Consider the following 25,454-nt stretch of genomic DNA (forward strand, 5'->3'; position numbering starts at 1 on the left):
AGTGACGTCTGCCATGTAAGACCCCTCCCACCACCCCCCCACCTTCTCGCGCCTCGCCGTAGCCCTCGTGCCTACACCTCCGCGCTTCCTCTTCCAGCGGCACCACACCGCACATCCTCGCGCATCGCCCGCGCGTTTCTGCGGAGTCCGCTGGCCCCCTGTCGGCGCAGAGTGAAATGTGACATTGACGTTACCGCGAACTTGTCAGTGTTACTTTATGTATACACGTTTCTGTTGTTTGTTTGTTTTATGGTTGGCCATAGTTTGGATAATGTATTTGGTTTGATAAACCTTCATTAGATTAATTTACGGGTGTGGTGGGCGGTAGTGTAAGCTACAAGACATTGTATATACTGTTTAAAGGCGACCAGACTTTCATTTGATAATTTTAGGATATTTCATGTTGTTTTAATCATAAGTTTATAAAATTCAAATTATTTAGCCCTATGAAAAAACACTCAGAAAGTGCATATGCATATCCACTACTAGGATGGAGATGTTTTAAACGATTTAACGGATATGCACATTACAGATATTTCCACAAAATATCCTAAGTCATATCTTAAAATACCTGTAAATCTGCAGTTATAATACAGATCGAGATTATCGCGCTTTGTACTTTTCTATACGAACGCTAAACATGAACTACAACTCCCAGAATTCCGTTGACACGAGTAACACCTACTGTGATTGGCTTGGCGATGGTAACGAAGGAAACGTTGCAACATAAAGACCTTTTATATCCAGGGAAAACACGGAGAACTGTTATCAAAAGATAGATTTGATCGCAAAAGTATGCATTATTACTGATTGACCTTGCCCAGCTTTCTGCTCATCAGACAATAATCAGAGGAGAGAATAATGGCACTGCAGAAGCAGTATAGCCTAGCTAAAGCTAACTAATCTACCTAAGGAGACAGATCTGTTCGGTTAGCGCGCTAGTCGTGGGCTGTAAACCAGCTAGAAACACACAGATAACATATAAACCGTGTTCATGTGTTGACCTATAATATAATCCAATAAGCTTGGCTAAATCTTTGTCCAGCTGGCTAACTGTTACAGTACTGTTGGCTAACTCCGATGTTAGACTGTGGTGAGCTAGATAGCTAAGGTAAGGTTTGCTTCATTTAATTACGGTTTCGTTTGTAAGCTCACTTAAACAGTATTGTGTGTATACATACATGTACATACGATATATCCACATATCATATATATGTATGTAATATATAATGTGTATCCTTTGTAAATTTGAGTCTTTTGTTTTTACATTTGTTGTCACTTATTTTGTAATTATCGTAGATTTTATTTTATTTCTCGTCTGTTGTTGTAATGCTTTGGCAATACTGCTGAAAATTACAGCAAAGTTCTCTGAATGTTGACTCCCGTAAACTCCCTAACCTGCCAGGTGCGGCTCGGGCATGGCGGGCACGGGCGCGGGCGCGGCGCTGCTGGGCGCGGGCACGGGCGTCTTCCTCACTGCGGCGATATGGAGCGTGACTCTGCTGCTCTGCCTTATTCTGTCCCGCGTCGCTGGTCCAACAAAGTAAGCGCACCAACCCTACCGTTAGCCGGTTATTAAGACCTCTTTACGCCTACGGTGACATCGCGAGTGTTATCTCTACTTGTAAAACTAATTGTCATGCAACTTTCGAGTTGCGTTGCCGTTCCTAATTGCGTTTGAATTTGCGTGGGTGTTTAATAAATAAATGCATGACGTGTGTTGTTCCACCAGACTGGGCATCATCCCTATTGTGTTCGTGGCTCTAACCATCACCTTGATCCTGGTGCTGTTCCCTCGTTCCCCCGAAGTGCCGTCCCCTATTAAAGAGACCGAGGTCAGTATAAGCCCTTCATCGTAAAGGTAGAACGCATTCGGTTTTAAAATTTGCTTTTAAGTACACCAGTTAAGCGTTGTCCACACATTCCACGTTTCCTTATAGCATGAAAAGGACGTATTCTGTCAGGGATTTTATTTCTTATGAGATGACCTTTCCTCAGGCCAATGCAGAGTTTGCACACACAACGCTGCAGTGCTACACGAAAGATGCATGTCAATATTACAAAACTATTACCTTGTTCCAAATTTGTAAAATGTACAGGGATGTAAAACAGACCAAAAATAATGTCATCTTGAAGTCCACAGAATCCTGTCAGCATGGAGTTATTTCAAATAGCTCAACACAGTGCATCTTGGATTGGTGAAACGTAGATTTAAAAAATCAAACATGGTCTAAGTTGTTTAAGGTTTTCTAATTGTTATGCTGGTTACATTGCTGTGTGTGTGTGTGTGTGTGTGTGTGTGTGTGTGTGTGTGTGTGTGTGCACGCGCACGTGTGTGTGTTTAACACAAAGTCCTGGTGTCGTTTATCTCTCTCCTGCAGCAGAGTAGCACACAAACACAGCAGTATTTCACCCCAGTGTCTCTGCCAAACCACCACACCGTGCTGCCAAACTGCCCCTCACACACACACACACCACTGTTTACCTTTCAGCCCAAGATTAGACTGGCAAATGCAGTAGGATATTGTTAACGGGGGGGGGGGGGGGGGGGGGGGTTTAAAGCTTTCAAAACTTCACAAGGCTTAAACAATATGACTTCTTTTTAGTGCCTCCGGTGGGATCACTAAACGTAGCTGTAGGTTCATTTGTAATTCAGCACGGAGTATTTACACCTCGCAGGAAGCTTGATGGAGTCGTTCGCCATGGCCTTGCTGGTTTGGCTTATGCTCCTTCATGTCATATTCATGTGCTTCTGCTAAAAGTTTTGGATGTAGACGCCGGTCAAGCCTCCGACACAAAACGCAAGGGTTACAGAAGCAAAGGTCATGTGTCCTTACGCTCGAAAGGTGCGGAGCTGTCTGCTGTTCCTGAGGGCAGAGCCATCTTCCTTTGGCCTACGTGCGCGTGGGAGCTGGCACACTGGACTGTGAAGGAGTCCTGGCACCACCAGCCGGTTCTGCTGCTCGCTGTTAGGTTGGAGCAGATCGCCTGGTCTCCCTGATAAGTGGCGGTGTGCTGTATAAGAAATGGCTAAGCCCTCACTGTTGTACAAAAACATATCACAGTGCCAATTAGGCCAGCCCCAAACAGGAGCCTGCACGGTGCGCTCGACGCCGCATTAATAAAACATGGCCTCTGCTCTGTGCTTCGCTGGCTGGCTAATTGGCAAATTAGAAAGTGAGATGCGTTAAATGAGAGAACACTGCATTCACTGGAGACAACACCCTCCCCCATTCTCACACACACACACACACACACACACACACACAGTCCGTTTCCCTGTCCTTCCCGCTCTCTGTTTTTCTCTCACACACAGTACCTGTTTCTTTCCTGCTTTCTCTCCCTCACAGTCATAGGGAGATGCACTTTCAGCTGATCTGGCCAACACACACCAGCCGTAGCCTTAAGGGACAGACGGCTGCTGCATTTAGTGCTCATACGTTCTCCACACAGCTAAATACCAGCCGACGAGGATTTACAGTCTGTTTAGCTGTTGAGGAATGAAAGACAAAGCAGTTGAACTGTATAATATACACGTGTAAAAAGATGCTTAGTTTTTGGGTTTATATATATATATATATATATATATATATATATATATATATATATATATATATATATATATATATATATATATATATATATAGCTTCTTCCTAAACATGTCTTGTTAAATTTGCATACATGCATATATGAATGATAATATGCCAAGTGTATTTTAGTATGCTTTGCAAGTTTCTGTCTCCTTGTATTTACAAGGTTATAAGAATTTAACTGGCAGTTTTTTCATAAAGGTGATCTGCTGACCTCTAGTGGAGAATTTGCACCAGCAACTCCCTAAAACGTTGATCTCTGCCACACAGGTATGAGGACAGTGAGTAAATGATCCATGCGTTTCTAATGCAGCCCTCTGCTGTGTTGCAGATAGTGGACTCCTTCTTCATCGGCCGCTACGTGCTCCTGTCCGTAGTGGGCGTGGTCTTCCTGGCAGCTCTCTTCATGCTCTTGCCCTTGTACCTCATGGAGCCGGTGTATGCCAAACCCCTGAGAGCCCACTAGAACAGGCACTGGTGCAGGACACTGTGGGCGTGTCTGCCGTGGCCCCGCCCCTCCCGGGTCAGGCCTGGTCTGGACTGAAGGACCCTGCAAGGGGTTTCTGTGTTCCATTCTGTCGTCCAGACCTGAAGGATCGTCTGATTGTGTAGCGCACAAATGGACTATAATGAAGACTGAAGACAGCCGTCCTACCCGGACCCTGACATCATCATCATCATCATCATCATCATCACAGGGACAATCAGTTAGATTGTGATGCGGCACTGAAAATAATATGTACTTAATATGTTACTTTACAATATGTGCACGACATTGTAGTGATTGGCGTCCATAATTTGGTTGTGGAAAGTGGACTGACGTGCGGGCCTGCAGACCCATGAAATGTGCTTGTTCCTGCCGGACAGCAGACGACTGTTGTATCAGCTGCAGTATCAGCGCTGCTATATCAGATGTTCGCATTTCATACTTTTTAAAGGGATGCGAGACTTCACAAGTTTGGGGTGGTGGGCGTCGTAATATTTGTTCATGCACGTATGTGTCATGTACATGCTGCACCCACAATGCACCTGGTGCTTTTAAATAAACAACATATTGTTCAAACTCACTCTAAAGTATTTGTGGAGGTTTACGTTTGAGAGATATTAACATGGGTCCCGTCCGGTCTTTTCATTGCTACTGGTTCTAATTGCCCTTTGACAGATTAATTAAAAGCTGCATTCTGTGAGCGTGAGTAAGAAGCCGTGATCTCTGTAGTGCACGCCTCCCCACTAAGCTACAGTGTTTTCAGTGGCATTTAGATGGTCAGCAGTGTTTTCAGAGTTCTCTCGAGAATGAACCCTCAGCCTGTAAACTGGCAGATCCTTTAAGCCCCAGTAGAAAAGGAGAAGCTGCTTACCAACTCACTGATGTTAAAGTAAGTAACAGTGGCACATTTAACATTCAAACTGCCCTATTCTTTTACTTTGATGCAAATCTTTGGTAATTTATCATACTTGACAGTGGTCACGTTTCAAAAATAGAGCTTAGAATGTAACTTGGATACACTGCAGAATAACTGTAGATCAGTTCACCATGAAAATCAAGCTTTTAGATCTGTGGATGCCACCTCGATTCAGACCTGTGCACAAGTGTGACAGCAGGTCTAATGTAGGGGATGGGGCTTTGATATTCGGCCTGTGATGTAATCTATAGCAACTCAGGTCTTTGCTGCCTCCTTCGAAAAGACCAAACGAAATGGGGGAGTTTGGTGGGACGTGCAACGCAACTCCAACCAGCAAATGAAAGAGAGCCTAATGAATCAAATCCAATCCTATTAGTTCCAACCCACATCTCAACACTGAGGCTTTCTTCTCCATCTCTGGGAGGTGGAGAAAGGATCAGGATGCTGGGTGGATGGATGGAGGGATGAATGGACGAATGGATCTCTGATGCAACAAGTTTCCCTGACAAAGTTTCATGTCCACAGAATCATGATTGTAATGTCTTTATTGTAGCTGTATTTGTGATTTACAGAACAGACACACGTGTCACACATTCAAGAACCAAGGTTTTAAATGTATAGTTTGGTGTGTGTGTGTGTGTGTGTGTGTGTGTGGACGGGGGGGTGGGGGGTGGGGGTCTCTGGTTACATGGCTGTGCATAACCTAAGCTTTAGTGTAACACTGTAGATCTATAATCATTAAGTAACTGATACTAATGGTTACCAGTATGACTTCCACTTCTATTATGTTTCTAATCTGGTTCCAGCGCATCCAGCACAGACCTTTCGCTGCTTATTCTTCTTTCATCTCTCTCTCCTCTCCTCATCCCTTCTTCTCACTCTCATAAGGTTTTCAACCTGGTTGGGACTCTCTCTCTCTCTCTCTCTCCCCCCAGGGAGTGGGAAAAAGAGGCGAACAAAGCGCCCGGGGCCGGCGTGTTCGCTGGCCGTCTGAGCAGGGCCTTTGTGGTGCAGCCAGCTGGACACACAGAGAGGCGGGAGAGGGAGAGGCATTCTGGGATGGAGGGGTGTTAGCCCGAGACATGGGTGTGAGCGCTGATGGTTCAGGGGCACAGGAGACGTATGAGATGGGGGGGAGGGGGGGTTAGGAGAAGGGAGGGTGGGTGTGAGAGCAGAGTAGATCCTCTTTTGTGATCCTCTCAAGCAGAACTCCCACACCCCCACTCTCCTTTTCTCTGCATCTCTGTGGTCTGCTCAGGAGCCTTTTTTCTCCTGATGGTGGCCCTGAGAGTTAGGGTCCATGTCACACTTTGCACCATAAGCTAACAGATCAGTTTGAACACTTCATACAGTAGCAAAACTGGTAAAAGGCTGAGCGGCGAATGCTTGAAACACATGGGTCCTGAACTAACCCTTTCCTTGATAACATGTACCCTTGCTGTGTAAAACTGCTCCTGGCTCTCTCAAGAATCTCTCTGTGGATCAGGAGAGAGGTCACGACCTCAGACGGCAGGAGAAGCTCATTGCAGATGTCAAAGGTGACGTAAGACGTCTGCGGTCACATTGCAGTGGCGTCTGCATGGGCAGGTGCACAGACCGGGCGCACCAGTCCACTGGAAGTGACACGGCTGACGTTCCTTCACTTTCAACTTAAGGCTTGGAAATGTGTTTTTCTAGACGAGCAAATAAGGGTCTCCCAGGCAACAGCTGATGTGTTTTGGGTAATAGAGGTGTGTATTATCTCACTGTGTCTCACTCCTGCTCCATATATTCTCTTTGTGCCGTTCCCAGTCACCTTCACGTGCACACCTCTCACCCCTTCTCTCACTCTCTCCAGAGGGCATTACCCCAAGACCCACACGTCTGGGATTTAGAACAAGGTCTTGTTGGCTGTAGGGCAGTGCAGTAAACCCTCTGTGTCCAGCCTTGATACTCTGTGATGGGTTGTAGTGATTTTGGGGTCCTCAACAGGGAGGTGTTGAATTGTGGGGAAGTTCACCCCAGATTGGGCCCAAAGCAAGGAAAGGAGAGAGCTGATTGGTCCCCTGGGGAGGCAGAGACAGTGGTCAGTACATGTAGTTCAATCTGTTTGCTACAATTTCCTCAATATTTTATTTGGAATGGACTAATATCTTATGATGTGTTTTTGGCCATTGTAATGTTGATTTCCTTAAAAAATGCATAAATATTATTCAAATCATGTGAACCCTTGACCTAGCGCAGGGCTATCTTTCTATTTGTGAACGCCAATGAAGGCCAATCGGTTGTGACCCTAAAGTTCTTCTTCTAACAACACTTTGTGTGGCCTACGGTCTGAGATTAGTCAGGGGCACGTGAGTGTTGAACCCGGAACGCGTCCAACCGCTCGGCCCAGCGTGGTCCTTGTGTTCAGAGTGAGAGTTACAGCAACCATGGAGGGAGGGACACTGGACCTGCCACTATGAGACTAATCGCTTTCTCTCTCCTGTTTGATTCTGACCACTCAGCCACAATGATGTATGAGCCTCAAACTGTGCCATTGGGCAAGGACAAATTTGCCGTCTCTCTGCACGTAGGGCAACTGCTCCCTGGACTGTCTGGCCGCTGATGAGAAGCAGGCGAATGGCTCTTTTATGCCATTCTCAGTCCCCTCTTCCCCTCAGCAATCAAGAGCTACAAGAGTCCTGCTGTCAGATTAATTGATATGTTTGGGGTGGAAACTTGAATGACACTCCCTCTTTTTTTCTGAACAACCTCTGCTTAACAATCGAGAATGTTCCAGTTTGCGTTAGCAATTTCGGCTGCTCAACGTTCAACGTTTTCATCAGGCGGAGGAGACGAAAGGCGAGCGTGAGACGGAGCGTGAGACGGAGCGTGAGACGGAGCTGAGCCTGGAGGCTGTGAATGGGCACAAAAGCAGAGCTCTTCACACCGGTCGGGCCAGCGCTGCCATCGGGGAGGTCAGCCGTGTTTGAAAACACTCCCTCTCCTCCTCCCCTGGTCTTCGGGGGAGTGGCACGATGGAGGAACGCAGGGACTGGAGGGCGTCTGACTTCCCCAAAACGGCTGCCATGATGGAAATGCCTTTTCTTTTTTACTGTTTGATGTTTTGAGTGGGAGAAACTGGCATTGTAAAGTATTTGATCAGTCAACTAGTAGACACTTGATTAATGGAAGAGATCCTCCTCAGTAAAGAAGGCATGGCCTCCCTCTCCTCTCCCCCTCCCCTTTCCCCCCATCCCTCCTCCTCGCTCCTCCCCTCTCCTCCCCTCCCCTCTTCTCTCCTCTCTCGCCCCCCCAGGCCCGGCCTTGTTCTCTATCTTTGGTACGTGCAGAACGAATGACACAGATGTTGTTGGAGGAGACAGAACCCCATCCCTCTCCTCCTCTCCTCCTCTCCCTCGCTCCCAGCATGGGGTCTCCAACTTGTTTTTCAATCATTGTTTCCTCTAACTTCTTTCCCAAAAGAAAGCAAAGAGAGCAGAGAAAGAGGAGAGAGAGGGAGAGAGGGGGAGAGAGAGAAAGAGAGAGAGAGGGGGGAGAAGGGGAGAGGGAGAGAGAGAAAGAGAGAGACAGAATTAGGGAGGGAGAGTGAACACAAAGCAATGGTGGAATATAAAGGAAAAAAAAAACATTCTTTATCGCAATCTTGAAATAACTCAGCGCAGGTCTGTGGGTAGCAGCGGGGGGCTGGGGGGTCCGGGGGGTCCAGGGGGTCCGGGCTTGGCCTGTGCAGGGACGCTGTCCTAGGGGAAGCTTGAGCGTTTGATGCCAGTGCAGAGTGTTTTAGAGAGGAACTCCTTCAGCTGAAGATGCAGCTCTTCCTGTGGCTCCTCTGTCTGACGTGGCTGAGCTCCTGGGTGGAGGCATCCGGCCACTGGGTGGAGGCATCCGGCCGCTGTCGATGCCACTGCACCTGTTTGTCTGGGGAACGCCAGCCGCAGGTGGCGCGAGGGTCGTATAGGTCAGAGGGCAAAGGGCAAGATCACCGTCTGGAACATGAGCAACCTTTGCTCAGGGACAGGGCTCCTCGCAGGAGAGGTAAAATGTGGAGAACTTCTTGGTTTCTTCTTAATGTTCCTTTCAGCATTCCACCTCTCAGTCTGGATCATTCAGCTCTGCCACCTGTTGATCTTTAATGTGATCAAGGGTGAATCTATTGCTCTTCTTCCTTTTGTGACTTTCCTTGCCATGTTTTTGGAATACACAAAAATAGATTTCATTTGTATTAATTATAATAGAAAGATTGAAAAGAATATGAGTTTTGCATGGATTAAGACGTGTCTGATTAAATTATGTTCTCCATTCTCTGTCGGGAATGTCATGGCTCTGCTCATGCAAAATCATTGACAAGAATGTGTGTTTTGTGTGTGTGTGTGTGTGTGTGTGTGTGTGTGTGTGTGTGTGTGTGTGTGTGTGTGGGTCAATGTGGGGCTAGGGCATGAAATCAGTGCTTTAGATAACTTCTTAAACTCTTTAATCAGCATGGTTTCTCGTTTGCTCATTTAGCTCTCCTTTAAGTGATTCAGAGTCAGCACTGAATACTTTCTCATGGATATTATAACTCAATTATATATAAAAGATATGCTATTCAATTCCACCGATAATGTTGTTTGAATCTATTTAAGATGTTTTCAAATTAAACATAGCTGTGGACATACTGTGAAACAAATGTTTGACATTTTAATTGGGGGATTTTAATTTTAATTTTCAGAAGTGTTTGAAATGTCTGGGAAGTGAGAGCAGTGAGTGTTTGGATACAGGCACAGCTAATGATGGAGGTATTTCCCTCCTGAACTTAATACAGATATTTGTTTTGACTTGTGCAAAAAGTGCTGAACCACATAATTATAGATGTAGCAATAGTGATGAGTGATTTTTTAAAGCCAAAATATCTTTTCCCCTTAAAAGTATTATCCTATCATGGTTAGTTCTTGATGAGTAACAGCCACTGACAACAAAAAAGTACTTTTCACTTTTAATTTTGAAAAAATATTTTTTTCTTTTATTAAATTTTAACCACATTCAGATGAGAGTCTAAACTCGTAAGTTCTGTGGAATGTCCCTCTTAGAGATCACACACTGACTAAAATGTTTTTTGTAATTTGCAATTTTAATGAAGAAACTCTTGGAATGTGAAAGATGATGTCAGGTTCACATGACTGGCCCACTAACAGCATGTTTACCAAAACGGTGTCATTTCTTTTAATGTCTTTATACATTTTTATAATAGTAAATTATAGCAAATTATTGCTTTAGATTAAAGCTCATCCACAAGTTACAACAGCCTTCCAACTTATCACATTTTAGTTCTTGTCTAGTGTTAGCATGAGAAAACTGAAAAAGAAAACATATCGTATTGGTGCTTCTGAACAAATAAATCTTCTGTCGTTCACAACGGTCCGGCGTACCGCCCCGGTCCTTTGTTGGCGGTGAAGCCTGGTCGATGTGTGGCCGATCGGGGCCGTGATCTCTGGATCAATACACGTCTATCACAGAAGGCCCGGGGCCTTTTAAAGCAACAATGGACTGTTGACTAAACTGCTCTTTATTTGGGGCTTGGTTAGGGGGAAAATGAAGTGCTGCTGGCTTGGCCTTTCTCTCCTTCTCTCTTCCTCTTTTTCCTTGTTGCCCTCTCTATTCTCCTCCATCATCCTCCCTCTAACCCCTCGGAAGGCGCATTTAAATAGACTTAAAAGTAACCGAGGCAGGCAAGCATTAATCTGTCAGCTCCATTTTAGTCACTTAAGTCTTTTTACTGATGATGCTTTATGAAGACGGGTTGTAATAATCGTAACTGTAATAACTGAAATCATTACTCTTTGTAATATTTCTGCTGACCATAGCGCAGAATATGGAGAATAGCATTAATGGGTGTACAGTTATGAAAAGTTCCTGTCCTAGTAAAAAAATGAAAGGTGTCACACCAGATCTGATGCAATTTCTAAGTTATTCCTTTTTTGCTTGTTGCATTTAAGTTGTATGAAAAAGTGCATGTGCATGCTTCATAAAACCACTTTGTATAGCAGGACATGTCAGTGATCTCAGCCTGAGTCACTGCTTGGACACACACACACACACACACACACACACACACACACACACACACACACACACACACACACACACACACACACACTTCCTTGTATTGTTTTGTATTGTTTCCTTTGCTTCTCTGGTTGTGTGGCAGAGTACACAGATGTAAAATTGATGGAAACACACAGCTACTTTTATTAAGTAATTATATGGAGTGATTAGATAAGAATGAATTTTCAAACCAATAATGTTTAGACTTGTAGAGTACTGCCCTGCTGATAGAGCTTTTGTAAAAAAAATAAATAAATACAATTCTATGGCCAGTATAAATCAGTGGGATTGTGCGAAGCAATGCCCGTATTGATATAGATTTACATTTCAATCTATTTGACCAGTTTCACACCAAGTGCCTGATAAGAGAGTAAATCCAACACTGAGCTGTCACCTTTCCCACAGTGGTCGGTCATCAGGGAGTGTCCCAAACGCGAATGGCGCCTCGTTTAACGCGGGCAGAGAGAGTCCGGAGTGAAGACCGTTAAACTAACTCGATGTTATGGCGGTGATCAGAGGGGCTCACTAAAGCAGGATTAATGTCTGTTTGTGTGAAAATCACTCAATACCGCATCGTCCCGGAAGTTTAAATGGAACTACACGGTTTTTAATAGCTATAATCGGTTTCCATATAATGAGAGGACTTCTGATTTCCAGGGTTTGTTTGGTTATCGTGTTTGTCCGGTACCTTCAAGGTAAGCAGGGTTTGTTATGTCGTCCTTATATCACAGGTATTATGTTGTCTTATGTACAACACAAACGACAGGCAACTCTGTATTACTTACAGTTATGGAGAGCACCATAACTAATATTACTTACCGTTTTGAAGACACTATCGTTTACAGCAATTCCGTTCTTGTTTTAGAGTTTTATCGTGTTATTGAACTCACTTTAAATTGAACTGAAATAGCGTGCTGGTAATATCAGATAGTAGGACAAACAGACTCAGATTTTAGTTAAATAGAGGTATGTTTTGTGCTTGCATTGACATACCTTTTCTCTGTGGATTAAATGCTTGATTTCTATACTTTGTTTGCAATGAGTTTATAAGTTGGGTGACAAAGTATTAAAATGTTTTAGTGTTGAAAACCACCTGCTGGGCTTCAGACAGGGCCAGTTATGAACTCGCGTGGAACCAATCAGGAAAATGCCAATTTAATGTTTAGTAAACACAATGTCAGGTCATTTTTTTAATCTACTGTATGTTATGGATGACACAGTTAATATTTTTCATTGTAGAAGGCATTAATCTATTCTTGAATTTTTGTTCAGAGATTTCCTGAAATTCCTCCATGCAGTAAGATTTACAACAGGGTTATAGGCTGAAAGTTTCCGCTTTTTCAGGAAATAGTTGCTCATGAAACAATAGAAATGTTTTTTATAGCTGAAGACAGATTTGCCAAGAATGTATCTCCTTCTAATTCACATCGCAGAGCCTTTTCTTCCTCGTGACTAGCGTTAGGTTAGTGTTGGAAGAGACCCTTCAAAGGTCTGGCATCAGATGCACATTTAGGACACACAAAAAAAGCTAGCAATGTAAGAAGCGATAAAACACAACCTGGTGACCTCTCTAGTCAGGTTTTGGCTTTCTAAGGGGCTTTGCCAGATAATAGCTTCCAGGGTTATACTCCAAAACTCAGTAAAGTGTGTTGCATTGTTTGGCAGACAAGCATCCCTTGATGATGTGATTGGCGTGTTTTGGCAAGTATGTGTAAAGGGCCATTGTAAGCAAGCCAGTAATAGCTGTGACTGACTCCTGCTCCCGGGTCTCTGTGCACAGGTGACGGATGTCCTGCTGGTTCCTGATTGTGTTTAGTAAAAGCCCTTTTGTTCTTCATGTGTGGACAACACAGTGTTGATCCCCCGTTTTCTCAGCCCACGCAGGAAACATTTCCCTCTTTTTCTCACCGGCTGGTCTTCAGCAGCAAGCATGTCAGATAGCGTCCACCCAGTACAGCCCTAGATCAGGAGCTGTGCTGTGGTCCTCGCTGACGTGACAGTGTGTGTGCTCTGAGACAACATCCTACCTCGGAAAACATCCTGTTTGGAAAATGTGCCATTAGTATCTGGATACCACGTGGATGTATTGATCATTTCTTATACATACAGTCACTACAGTGATAAGCGACACCTGTCTTTGCCAATGAGTTGCGCTCAAATGTAAAAGGATTCCCCTTGTGTTTGTCAGGTTCCAGACTGCGTGTGGATGACGGGCTGCCGCGTATCATACACCACCCTGCGGACGTGATGGTGCAGGTGGGGAATCCAGCCACGTTGTCCTGCCGGGCGGAGGGGAACCCCAAACCCTCCATCCAGTGGCTTCGCAACGGCGTCCCCCTGGAACTGCAAAGCACTGTGGGGCAGTCAGGACCCATCATCCTGCCCGAGGGCAGCCTCTTCTTCCTGAGGGTCGCCCCCGGGAGGGGCAGCCAGGCCCACGAGGCTGTGTACACCTGTGTGGCCCGCAGCAGTCTGGGCACGGCCACCAGCCGCAACGCCACCCTGCGCATAGCAGGTGATGTTTCGCCCGTGGATTTGTTACTCATGACACAGATTATGTGTTTTTTCTGCTTTAAAAATGATTAATCACTGCAAATAAATGGCTTATAGACAAAAGGGTTTTACAATAACCCTGAAACACAAAAGGTGATTGTAGTGATGCGGTCCGTGAGGCTGCCGTATGGTGTCCTGTGTGGTGTCCCGTGTGGTGTCCCGTGTGGTGTCCTGTGTGGTGTCCCGTGTGGTGTCCCGTGTGGTGTCCCGCTGGGCGGTCGTGCTCCCAGGACATTTCTTTGCTCATCTGCCTAATCAGACAAGACACAAATCAATGATCTTAAGCAGCATTAATTACTGTTTAAACGGGTATTAAAACCAGAGGTCAGAGGTGCTCAGCGGCTGCGGAAGCTCTGAAGACAGTGAAATGAGCCCAGGTCAAATGTCAAAGTTTGTTTCCTGAGCAAACAGTGCATTAATTGAGCTGTAGCAGCACACTGTGTTTGCAGCTCAAACAAAGTGGTGCATTCCACAGGGCTGGCAGAGACATCACCCTGATGTCCACAGACATGGGTACATTAGGCCAGAAGCTACAGAACAGAAGTCCTTTTTTAGTGAACTCTGCATCAGAGGTCAACACTTATATCACAACTCAAATACTCGTATCCTTTTGGCCACATGTTGCATTTCCAAAGACAATCTGACAGTCAGACACTAATCTGCACACCCTTAGAAACCGCACTGCATTTTGGGTGATTGGTAGAGAAGCATCCACTACACTTATCGCAAGGACAGCTGTGTCAAAAGCCCTCCAAATACCCATATTCCTCTGAAACGAGGAGACTGATAGGTTGTTCTGGTTCGCAGCTCTGCGTGACGAGTTTCGCATGCATCCGGGTGACACTGAAGTGGCCCAGGGTGAGATGGCTGTGATGAACTGCAGTTCGCCTCTAGGGTACCCTGAACCCAACATTACCTGGAAGAAAGACGGCGTGCTCATCAATACCTCAGATGAACATTACACGGTGATAATTTGACATTTTCTGCATCATATGATATTTACTGAGGCCTTGGCAGATTTTGGCATTTATCAGTAGAGGGCGCTAATACCAAATAGTTCTGTAGTGTCCACACTGCTGAACCAAAGCAGCGCTATCAGCCTTGAGCACCTCGCGGTTAAGAATGTGACCCATCTGCTTCTTCAGCATCCTCCCATCTATTCCCTTTTTTCTTTCTTTCTTTCTTTCTTTCTTTTGATCCTGGTGGTCAGGAGCTGAGTGGGAAGCTGATAATAGCTCCAGCTCGTAGAGAGGACTCGGGAGTTTACGTGTGTGTTGCTTCCAACATCGTTGCTGTTAGAGAGAGCAGAGCAGCAAGGTTAACAGTCCTGGGTAAGCCTCATCATCAGCATCTTCATCATAATAATAATCATCATCATCTCATTAATACCACTGATACCACCAGCAATACATAAACAAACTACTAATACTATAAACACCTCAGCATCTCAACAAATGTCCTAAAGGCACAGAGAAAACCTACAATCACAACTGTGACTCTGAATAAAATAATTCACATTCTATTTTGCACTCAATAGTCACTGAATTAGAAATGCTGACCTTAGACTCTTTTTAGAAAATTCATCTATTGTACTCTGTATCTTAGGCCACCCAAGAACTGATATTTAAATCTGGTTATTAGGCCAGGATGTGTTTATGTGCTTAGAACACAAGCAGCCCTATGGTAATGATTCAGAACACTAGCAGCCCTATGTTAATGATTCTTATGAATTTTCATCCCACAGCTTCATTATGGTGTAGAAGGTGTAGAATTATAGACTTGTCTCATTGGTCAGTTCCTGGACACACACACACCTCGGGACCGCTGCTGCCTGGGTCAGTGGGTGGGACACTGTCCCCCCCACAGCATGACCACTGACTCTGAAACACTGGGGTGGTTTTGTGGGCAGGACTCTCAGATGAAGGTGTTATGGACGACTAATGTAAACTGTGCATTGCATGAGCATGGAGGAAGGTCAGTCAATGACACCATTGAAGCGCTGCACTCCAGTTCATGCTGAAGGAGCTACACGCGTGAGGGTGGAGTAAAGTGTGGGTGAGGGTGGAGTAAAACAGGCTGTGTCCTTCCAGAGAAGCCGGTGGTGCTGCGTGAGCCCCAGGATGTCTCCGTCAGGCTGGGGGAGTCGGCACAGTTCCACTGCCAGGCTCAGGGAGACCCCATGCCCACTGTGGACTGGAGCCGAGACCAGGGTCCTCTGCCCAACGGCAGGTCAGGAACACAGGCCCAAGGCCCCTTTTTTGAAATACCATAGGTCACACCATAGGAAATACCATAGGAAACACCATAGGAAACACCATAGGAAATACCATAGGAAACACCATAGGAAATGACATAAGAAACACCATAGGAAACACCACAGGAAACATTTCTAATGTTCTCTCAATGTTGAGCTTTATGGTGCAGCCGTATCTGAGTGTTGTTTTTACCTTGTATAATGGTGTTAGGTATTTGGTTAATCCAGACCACAGTCTTCAGATCCACTATGTGACGTTGCAGGACGCAGGCAGCTACACCTGCACTGCGGCCAATGCTGTAGGTGTTGCTACAGCCAGTGCTCAGCTGTTTGTGGAAGGTAAAAGATTATTATGATATATGATTACTGTTGTCACGAACCCTATCCGGTGGCCTCGCTTTTACTCGAGTCGACGTGTGCGTGTGTAGTGAACCCGTTTGGACTGTGTGTGCTGCAGACGGAACCAGCAGCAGGCAGAGGGATCTGCACAGAGAGCTGTCTGCTCTACGTGTCACCCTGGAGAACGTCACCGTCCTGAGGACCGCCACCAACCTCTCACAAGTCATATGGAAGGTTATTATTATATATATATTATTATTATAATATATTATAATATATTATTATTATTATTATTATTATTACCTCATTTAGTGAGACATGGCGGAGGCGTTTTTGGAGGGATATAGTGAACGCGGTTCTCTTTCTCCCTTGGTTAGCTGCAGTCTGCACCCCCCCAGCTCCTCTACCTGGAGGGCTTCGAGGTGCTCTATCGCTCCATCCTACCTGCCACGTCAGACTGGGCTGCTCAGAGAGTGTCCCGCCCCGCCCTGCAGGCCAGCGCAGGGCCCCTGAAGAGGGGCTACAAGTACGAGTTTAAAGTGCGGCCCTACGGCGGTGACCTGTACGGCAGAGAGAGCAATACCCGGCACCTGAGAGTGCCAGAGACAGGTAGAGCCCCTCACCGGCCAGGGCGTTGATACAATATGGAGCTAAAAAGGCCAAGACAAAATGAAGAATGTTGTTGTATTAGATAACAGTGTTTAGCAACAGTGGATGGTGCTGATTGGCTTTGCAGGGCTTGTCTGCAGTGGTAGTTATACTCCATCTTCACAGTTCCAGGCGCTCCACCTCAAGGAGTGTCCATAACGGTACCTGCAGACCGTAATGACACAGCATACCTGAGCTGGGAACCACCACCTCATGAGGCTCACAATGGGATCATTCAGGGATACCAGGTAAGACACACACACACACACACACACACACACACACACACACACACACACACAGCAACACACACACACAGCAACACAGAGAGACCCTACCTATGATCTGAAGAAGTCATGTGTGTCCTATTATTTAGAGCTAGACCAGTTGTTCAGTGTGGACTGGGTTAGGGCTCAAGTCAGGCGCCTTGGGCAGTTGTCCATGGTCGATGCATTTTAGTGATTTAGGTTACTGAGACCCTTTCATCATCCCTTGAGTTTATCAGTGATACTTTTCCAGGTGGTTGCTCTCCAGACTGGATCATGGCCTGCCCTGTCTGAGTTATGTCTGTGTTACCAAACTCATCTGTCTCACTCTGGTAACTCAAATGTGCTGGTTGTAGTCTGTGTCCAGTAAGCTGTGTGTTTGTTCCGGGTCAGGTTTGGTGTGCAGATGAAGAAGAACATCACTTCCTCAACTGGACCGTGAACAGTGGGACACACAGCCTAGAGATCAGCCCCCTGAAGCCCGGCAGGCAGTACTCGCTCCGCGTAGCAGCGGTCAACGGGGCCGGGGTGGGAGCCCAGAGCAGCCCGTACAAACTGCTCATAGGTATACCCATGCACGTCCCTCTTTAGCATGTCAGCTGATATACTGATATATACGGAACCTAAAGATTAATTTCATTAACCATGAGTGTCATTATCTACCTTTCGTGCTCTCTGTTGTTTCAGAATCAAGGGAAGCAATAGCTCCTTATCAGAAAAGTGCACTAAGTCTCTCGGATGTTTTGGCGATAATGAGGGAGCCTGTATTTATCGGCACTGTTGGCGCCCTCTTGTGGTGCCTGCTGATGATTACAGCTGCTTGTCTGTACCGGAAACACGTGAGACCCACTGATTTGGGAGGAGGACAACACAAAACAGCAGGTTAACACCAGTATTTGCATTTTACTGCAGCATTCTATTCATATTTTAAGTGTAAATGTTTAAGGTTAAATTCGCTTCTAGGTTTATACCAGTTGACTAATGAGGACCTCATCATCAAGCACAGGTAATTAAACATGGTTTCTTTTAAATACAGGTCAAATGTCAGCTAACCTTTAGAGCCATTCTAATATTAAACATTTATATTTAATGTTTTTGTGGTCTCTGTCATAGCGAAATTAGATTGGAGTCATGTTTTGAAAGTTTGTTAGCATGTAAGTATGTCAAACAGAGATCCTTTGGCCAGTCTTCAGTGGTGGGATGGGTGTTGTTGTCAGAATGGCAGCGCCAGATTCCCCGTGGATCTCTGGAGCGTGGAAGCCCGCGTCCATCAGTGAGACGTCCCACAGCCTGTGGACACAGAGCCAGGACACGGCAGGCCTCAGGACAAGCAGTGAGTCCCGGCTTGTCATCTACTTTACGGCATCAGCTACATCACAGGCAGTTTCAGTCGCCTCCCAATCTGTATTCTGTGCAAGACCCAATGTCCCACTCTTCATGTTTCTCTGTCTCTGTCCAAATGGTCCCAAACTGTAATAAAATTTTACTGTGTTTTCCTCGCTTGTCTTGAATACATAAATCCACGTAAGGTCATGTGACTTTATACTTAGCTTGTTTGAAGTCCTTCAGGTGAAAAAATAATTCTTTCCTAGACATCATCACTGGAGAGAACACTAGCGTTGAGAGGTTTGACGAGATCTTGCCTGTCTTGCCCTGTTTTGACAGCTCTACCCGTAACGGCGAGGCAAGAGCCCGGTGCCTCTGAGTCAGCTGTCCCCATCGTGCAGGACAACCGTGGAGTCTATGGTACTTTCTACGTGGATCTGACTGCCAAAGGGCTGAAGACGTTTAACAGTCCAGCTCGATGTCCCAAAATGCCACACGGCAGCACGCAACCTCAGAGCCCGGAGACCATACGCATCACTCAGCCTGTCGCCAAGGCACCCGTTACCAGGGCGGGACCAGTGGTGCCATGGAAACGGGCTCTCCCAGCACAGCCCATTATGGGGGTTCGAAAGGAATCCTGGGAAAAGAACTGTAAACGAGGTGAGAGGAGTTCTATGCAAAAAAACCAAAAACAATACTATACTAATACTAACAATACTATACCAATACGAACAACACTATACTAACAATACTATACCAATACGACCAACACTATACTAACAATACTATACGAATACTAACAATACTATACCAATACGAACAACACTATACTAACGATACTGTTTAATGTAGGCTACTTTATCTTCAAAAATGTGTTATGTATGCCTGTGTACACCGGCCCTCTCTCTCTCTTTCTTCTCCTCTCTCTCTCTCCCTCTCTCCTTCTTCCCATTTATTTCTCTCTCTCTCTCTCTCTCTCTCTCTCTCTCTCTCTCTCTCTCTCTCTTCCTCTCCCTCTCTCCTTCTCTAGAGCTCCATGCGGTGAAGAGTGCTCCTCTTAGACCGGTCCATCAGCAGTCCTTGGTGGTTCGTACTGCCCCAAACAGCCAGGCCCACATGCACAGCCAGCGTCCAGGTACAAGTTGTTATATTCTATCTTCTCCTAATTTGTTTACCACATGTGCTACTGGCCTCAAAGGTATTGGTGCTTTGAATCACTTTATTAACAAATTAGCAATATGTTTGGAATGATGGAATTTCAAAATCATCACTGTCTTATAATGCTCAGTTTTATATGCTGGTGTTTAAGATTCACAATACTGCACCCCTGTGTTTGTTCAGAATAACTGAGGGCGTACTCACACTAGGCTCTGTGATCCGGGCCCAGGCACGGTTCCCTGCCGAAGCACGGTTCGTTTGGCCGGGCCCGGATCAGTTAACCGTGATGATGTCAGTGATGCGACGCTCACGTTAAACAGTCATGGCGGCAAAGCGATTATCAGACAATTGTTGTGTTAAATTATCGATAAATCTGTGCTTGCACCGTGTTTCTGCACTCCCAAAATGACTCCAAAAATACAATAAAAAGAGAATCGTGAACTCCATAGTGTTGTGCGAGCGTAGGGCTGAATGATTAATTGCATTTGCGATAATCTCGCGATATTTTAAAACGCGATTCTCTAATCGCACAGGCTGTGATTTAAACTGGTCACGTGACTTGGGAGCGAGCCGAGCCGAGGTCGAACGGAGCAAACTCGAGCAGGAGGCAGGGAGGTGGAGAAGTGAAGTTAACACAGCGCACCTTAACTTGTTGCACAATGGCTTCAGGCTCGACAGAAGCTGACACAACTGAAAGTCTAATACCAAAGAGGGGCAGCACATCAGTTGTGTGAAATTACTTTGGCTTTTAAAAAGATGCTGCTCAACGTCAGGTACCCTGCAAAACATGCCTTGCTACTGTCGCTACGACGCGAGGAAACACTACAAACCTTCAGCATTAAAAAAAACACCACAAAGCCTCGTATGATATTTGTAAGGCTAAAATGCCAACGACCAGTGCTGCGTCTTCAAATACGCAAAAGTGTTTCTCTGCGCTTATACAACTTTAGTATGCGGTGAGCAGCGAAATACCGTAAAATCACGCATATAGGCGCAATACGATTTAAAGCGTGGATGAATCGCAAAAGCGCGGATAGCTTGACCGCGGTCCAGCAGACAGGGTTCACTGACCGAACCGTTTGAAAGTGTAACTTCTTATGGATATAATTGGAAGCGGCACGCTGAAATAACTCGGGCAGTAACGGAGTTCATAGTGAAAGAACTATGAACTCCGTTAATATAGTGAACAAGCCCGGCTTCATGGCTTTGTTAAACACACTGGATATGCGCTACCAAATGCCCTCACGCACATATTTTAGCCAAGTTGCTATACCTGCAGGGCTGCCATCTCTCACGCATTGAGCGTCTTAGACTAAAAAGTTACTAGTTCGCTCTGGCGCCAACCACAGGCGATCGATCGATCGTGATATAATAATAATACACCCCCCATCCCCCACCCCCCACCCCCCCCCCGCTCAACAAATTTCGTTCGCCACCCACTCCAGGTTCAAGTCTCACTCCAAGCGATCTTGAAAAGTTGGCAACCCTGTATCTGAGCTGTATAAAAAATGCTGAAACAGAGTTTTCTGAAAACAGTGGGAAAAAATCGCGATTTTAAATCGCAATCGCAATTTATAGATAAAAAATTGCAATTAGATTATTTTCCAAAATCGTTCAGCCCTATGCGAACGCGCTTTTATTCCAAATAAAGTCACGTTGTGATGACGTAAGCGTGCTCGGGCCGGGTTGATAAAGCCAGTGTGAGTGCAGGCCAGAGGGGGAGTGGGGAGGGGGGATAACCGGGCCCCAGCACGGAACCAGTAAACGGTGCCTAGTGTGAGTACGCCCTGAGAGTCTGTGCAGTGCTATACAGTCTGCCTACAGGGGGCAGTGTAGTCTTCCTAGTCAAGCAACCACTTTTACACAATCTGCCTTTTCATTTAAATTTCCCAATGGGATGTACTCCTCACGGAATTTACACACTCCTCACGGGCTTTTACACTGTCTCTCATTACTTAAAACCCACTTTTCATTCATTCAGTAATGTAAAAGACAAGTGTTTGTTGTCATGTTGCCACCTCAGGTTCATACTGGGTGGGAGGGCTAATTAGTAGTTATATTAGGTGCTGATTATCTTCTTAATTGAGGCTGTAGATTGTATTGTACTTTGTCTTGGTAATTTGTATTATTTTTATATGTGTTTTTAGTATTAGTGACATTTTAAATGGTTAAACATGTCTACTCTAAACATGTTTACTTGAAACATGTCTACTCTAAACATCTCTACTCTAGATTCTAGATTACTGTCTCTGTCAAAACATTATATCTGGAATTATTGCATTTCATTTCCATCTTCACAAGCAATGCATTAATATATTTAATCAGTTGCTACCTATAGCATGACATACAGTAAAAGGTTAGCTGATTTGATTTCCCGTCTCTGACCTGTAGGTGGCGTATCGGAGTGGCCCAAGCCTTTCTCATCTCCCAAGATCCTCCACTACTCGGCCTCCCTGCACCTGGTAGACGTGATGGCCAGCCCGCCCCCGCTGCCCGTGGACGACAGCCTGAGCGTGAGCTCCGAGGAGGGGTGAGCAGGCCACCGATCGCCCCCTCCACGCTCTTACCGCCGCGTTGCATCACACATCACAGTGCTGCAACCTGCTGGAGCCCCTGCTGAAATAGCAGGACGCTGGCGTGTGAGAAGAATCAGCTGTTCACCGTACACCTGTCCAGGAGCAGAGCAGGAGCCCCTCACAACTGACAGTCTGCATTTCTGTACCGTGGCTGTGGTCCAAAGGTCTCCTCCCACTCGCCTCGGCTCAGACGCCTCAGCACTCCGCCCCCGGGTCACGTCAGCAGGGGTGGAGGATTATTATAGCTGCCATCGCCTCCGGCTCCCGGCAGACACTGACGGAGCAGTGATGGAGCAGTGAACTCCTGCCCTCTGGAGACAGCATTATGGAGCCATCAGGCAGTAATGGGAGAAGAAGTCGCAGCTCCCTCTGCACTCTGGGCCAGGAAGTCCGTTCATCTCGTGGCCCATTTTAATAAAGCGGGTCAAGAGGCACTTTTAACAGATTTTAAAATGCAGACTGTAGTCACAGGGACTGTAGTCACAAGGAATGTTGTCCAGCTTGCCCTTAAGAGCCAAAAATACAATCGTTAAGGGGCTGTAGACGTGGGATATGAGGGAGCACTGTATAGATAGATGGCAGTTCTGCCTTTGAAAAGTAATGACTATGTCCACAAACAGGTTGCCATCCTTGATCTTGGCTCTGACCAGGCTAAGCTGAGTAATCACTCAGCTAATCGCTGGGTAAAGTGTCACATTGATACATTACATCATCACCTGTCCGCAGGTCCAGCCGCTCCACCAAGCTGACGGTGGACACCGCCTCTCTGCAGTCTGTGTGCACCGCGTCAGTTCTGCAGGGCCAGGACACTATGGCCACAGGCTGCCCCTCCCAGCGCAGCGCCTCCTACAGCCAGCTGTCCACCGCCTCCTTCTGCCTGTCCACGGAGGAGCAGCAGCATGCCGGCCAGCAGTGTGTGGAACTCAGTCCGGAGCACAGCTCAGCTCACAGGCACAGAGACACACATACACCGACACGGACACAGGCACCAGACACAGATGAGGGACTTTATTATCCATCCATCCATCCATCCATCCATCCATCCATCCATCCATATGACTATGATCCTTAATGAATTCGACCTCGTTAGTCCACTCTTTACTGAGTGGCAGAGAGAAAGACGGCATAAAGAATGTCTACAGGCAGCTTTAAGTGCTTTTTAGTGGAGTATGACAGTCAGTGTGAGGTGCTCTGTCAGCCGCAGGTAATTGAAAGCATTTATGCATTGACAAAGGAAGTGAAATATATTCAGAGCTGCGCAGGTCAGATAGTGGTCTCTTAATTAAGCATTAGAAATTTAATGCTTTGAAAACGGCATCTATGAATGATCTAATTAAACCCAGTGAATCACCAGATGTTCATCAGATATGTGTCTTCCTCCTCAGAGCCCTATCGGAGACATCGCCCTCTTTGTCTCGCCCGTTTTCGCCCACACACACTTTTGGGTACATTTGTGGGCCCTTTGACCGGGAGATGGGAGACCTGGATGACGAGCAGGAGTCTCGGCCAATGGGGCTACGGAGAGTTGCGCTGAGGAGCACGCCCTCTTCCTGCCACAGCGAATGGGAGGGCTCGCTGTGGAACGGGTGGGGCTCTGTCTCTGAGGGAAACGTGCCGAGCGCAAGGACGAGCATCATCAGCTCCTCAGACGGCTCGTTCATGAACGACGCAAACTTCGCCCGGGTTCTGGCCATGACGGGGGAACCCATGAGCGGATCGTTATCAGGCAGGACATCCACTATTACTGCACATTTACTCTGAATCTTGGCGCAGTATAATATATCGAGGCCTTAAATCCTTTCTAGACCTGCTGTGTAAATGGAGGTAATCAGTCCTAATGCTGCAATACAACAATTAGAATAAGAAAAAATATAATAGAAAATAGCAATTATCTTCAGTGTCCACTAGATGGAGTGGTCTTCTCAGCTTTTGTTATTTGTGGGTAAGGTAGGTCATTTCAAGTTTATGTTGTTCCAGAGTATCTACTAAGGTTTAACCCCTAGTTTCTACTCCTTTTTGCATATTTTATTGCAAACTCTGCTACAGTTTACAGTTATTACTACCATCACCCATATTTCCACACATCTGCCTTTAATCCCCAGAAATCATAGTGTATTGACAGATTCTTACATCAGCTGCCAGACTGTGTAGCTAGCAGAATCTTTAGGGAGAGTAGATGGCTAATTAGACAGGTAATAATTTAGTCTACAATTGGCTCTAATGCTCAAGGATCTGTAGAGAGGAGGTTGTGGGAAGAATGGGGTGTGTTAGGATATTGAGTTTGCGTCTAACCCCCGGCTGTACCGCGGTCTTACTGTACCGCCGAACCAGTCAGTCTTCCCAACGTGAGCTGCTCTCCTCCCATTTACCAGATTGGTTTTTTTTTTCACTTCTCTGAGTGAGTACGCCCAGTGAAATGAAATGGCCTGTAGGGGTTTACAGGAACGAGATGTTGACGATCTGCTTAATTTCTTTAAATGTCCTTTTGCATGCACAGGACTTAAGGCACCTTTGTTTTTATTGTTTTTGTGTTACTTTTATCAAACCGTGTGTGTGTGTGTGTGTGTGTGTGTGTGTGTGTGTGTGTGTGTGTGTGTGTGTGTGTGTGTGTGACACCAGATTTCTCTCCACCAGCGTCTCCCCTCAGCATGCTGCTCCCCCCGCGGGACTGTTTCAGGGAGGTGGATGCCCAGCGTGGGTGGGACTGGAGCACAGCCTGGGTGGAGGAGATGGAGGCCCAGCTACGAGCCTCCAGACAGGCCAGAGAACCTGCAGCTTCCTCCAGGCATGGGAGAACTGAGCCATGGGGAGAGATCCCAAACAGCCGGCCGAGCGTTCAGCTAAGAACCTCGAGGCGGTAATTCAGCGCGCCTTCCCAGTCTGACACAGCAGCGCCCACCACCGACCCTGACACCTACCCCAGCCCTGACACCTACCCCAGCGCTGAGTCCTACCCCAGCCCAGACATCTACCCCAGCCCAGACATCTACCCCAGCGCTGAGTCCTACCCCAGCCCTGACACCTACCCCAGCCCTGACACCTACCCCAGCGCTGAGTCCTACCCCAGCCCAGACATCTACCCCAGCCCAGACATCTACCCCAGCCCTGACACCTACCCCAGCCCTGACACCTACCCCAGCCCTGACACCTACCCCAGCGCTGAGTCCTACCCCAGCCCAGACATCTACCCCAGCCCTGACACCTACCCCAGCCCTGACACCTACCCCAGCCCTGACATCTACCCCAGCCCTGACACCTACCCCAGCGCTGAGTC

At 46.4% G+C, this 25,454-nt stretch overlaps 2 protein-coding genes across 3 annotated transcripts; both read left to right on the forward strand.

The window, feature by feature from the left end:
* The first annotated feature begins 698 nt into the window (after positions 1–698).
* tmem218 (transmembrane protein 218) lies at positions 699–4,652 on the forward strand. The gene is made up of 4 exons (XM_077020459.1): positions 699–1,111; positions 1,406–1,543; positions 1,733–1,835; positions 3,923–4,652. The coding sequence occupies exons 2-4, from the start codon at positions 1,419–1,421 to the stop codon at positions 4,055–4,057; spliced, it is 363 nt and encodes a 120-aa protein (XP_076876574.1). The 5' UTR covers positions 699–1,111; positions 1,406–1,418; the 3' UTR covers positions 4,058–4,652.
* Positions 4,653–8,705: 4,053 nt separating this feature from the next.
* Positions 8,706–25,042, forward strand: robo4 (roundabout, axon guidance receptor, homolog 4 (Drosophila)). 2 transcript variants are annotated; one of them, XM_077020460.1, is made up of 19 exons: positions 8,706–9,014; positions 13,249–13,575; positions 14,421–14,578; positions 14,824–14,944; positions 15,704–15,842; positions 16,079–16,206; positions 16,325–16,440; positions 16,584–16,815; positions 16,981–17,102; positions 17,514–17,685; positions 17,808–18,002; positions 18,084–18,126; positions 18,338–18,453; positions 18,786–19,106; positions 19,477–19,581; positions 21,996–22,134; positions 22,907–23,131; positions 23,566–23,906; positions 24,800–25,042. In XM_077020460.1, the coding sequence occupies exons 1-19, from the start codon at positions 8,786–8,788 to the stop codon at positions 25,039–25,041; spliced, it is 3,471 nt and encodes a 1,156-aa protein (XP_076876575.1). In that variant the 5' UTR covers positions 8,706–8,785; the 3' UTR covers position 25,042. The 2 variants fall into 2 exon arrangements, with proteins under 2 accessions (XP_076876575.1, XP_076876576.1); XM_077020461.1 differs by lacking the exon at positions 8,706–9,014 and adding an exon at positions 11,459–11,755.
* Positions 25,043–25,454: the final 412 nt, after the last annotated feature.

Source organism: Brachyhypopomus gauderio, chromosome 10 (assembly GCF_052324685.1).
Source record: "Brachyhypopomus gauderio isolate BG-103 chromosome 10, BGAUD_0.2, whole genome shotgun sequence".
In the NCBI taxonomy this organism is placed as follows: Eukaryota; Metazoa; Chordata; class Actinopteri; order Gymnotiformes; family Hypopomidae; genus Brachyhypopomus; species Brachyhypopomus gauderio.

Excerpts from the sequence above, each read along its gene's own strand:
- tmem218 (XM_077020459.1), top strand. The coding sequence starts at position 1,419 with ATGGCGGGCACGGGCGCGGGCGCGGCGCTGCTGGGCGCGGGCACGGGC. Across the intron at positions 1,544-1,732 it reads CGCGTCGCTGGTCCAACAAA|ACTGGGCATCATCCCTATTG; the intron begins GTAAGCGCACCA and ends TTGTTCCACCAG. Across the intron at positions 1,836-3,922 it reads CCCCTATTAAAGAGACCGAG|ATAGTGGACTCCTTCTTCAT; the intron begins GTCAGTATAAGC and ends GCTGTGTTGCAG.
- robo4 (XM_077020460.1), top strand. The coding sequence starts at position 8,786 with ATGCAGCTCTTCCTGTGGCTCCTCTGTCTGACGTGGCTGAGCTCCTGG. Across the intron at positions 13,576-14,420 it reads CGCCACCCTGCGCATAGCAG|CTCTGCGTGACGAGTTTCGC; the intron begins GTGATGTTTCGC and ends TCTGGTTCGCAG. Across the intron at positions 18,127-18,337 it reads GACCTCATCATCAAGCACAG|AATGGCAGCGCCAGATTCCC; the intron begins GTAATTAAACAT and ends TGTTGTTGTCAG.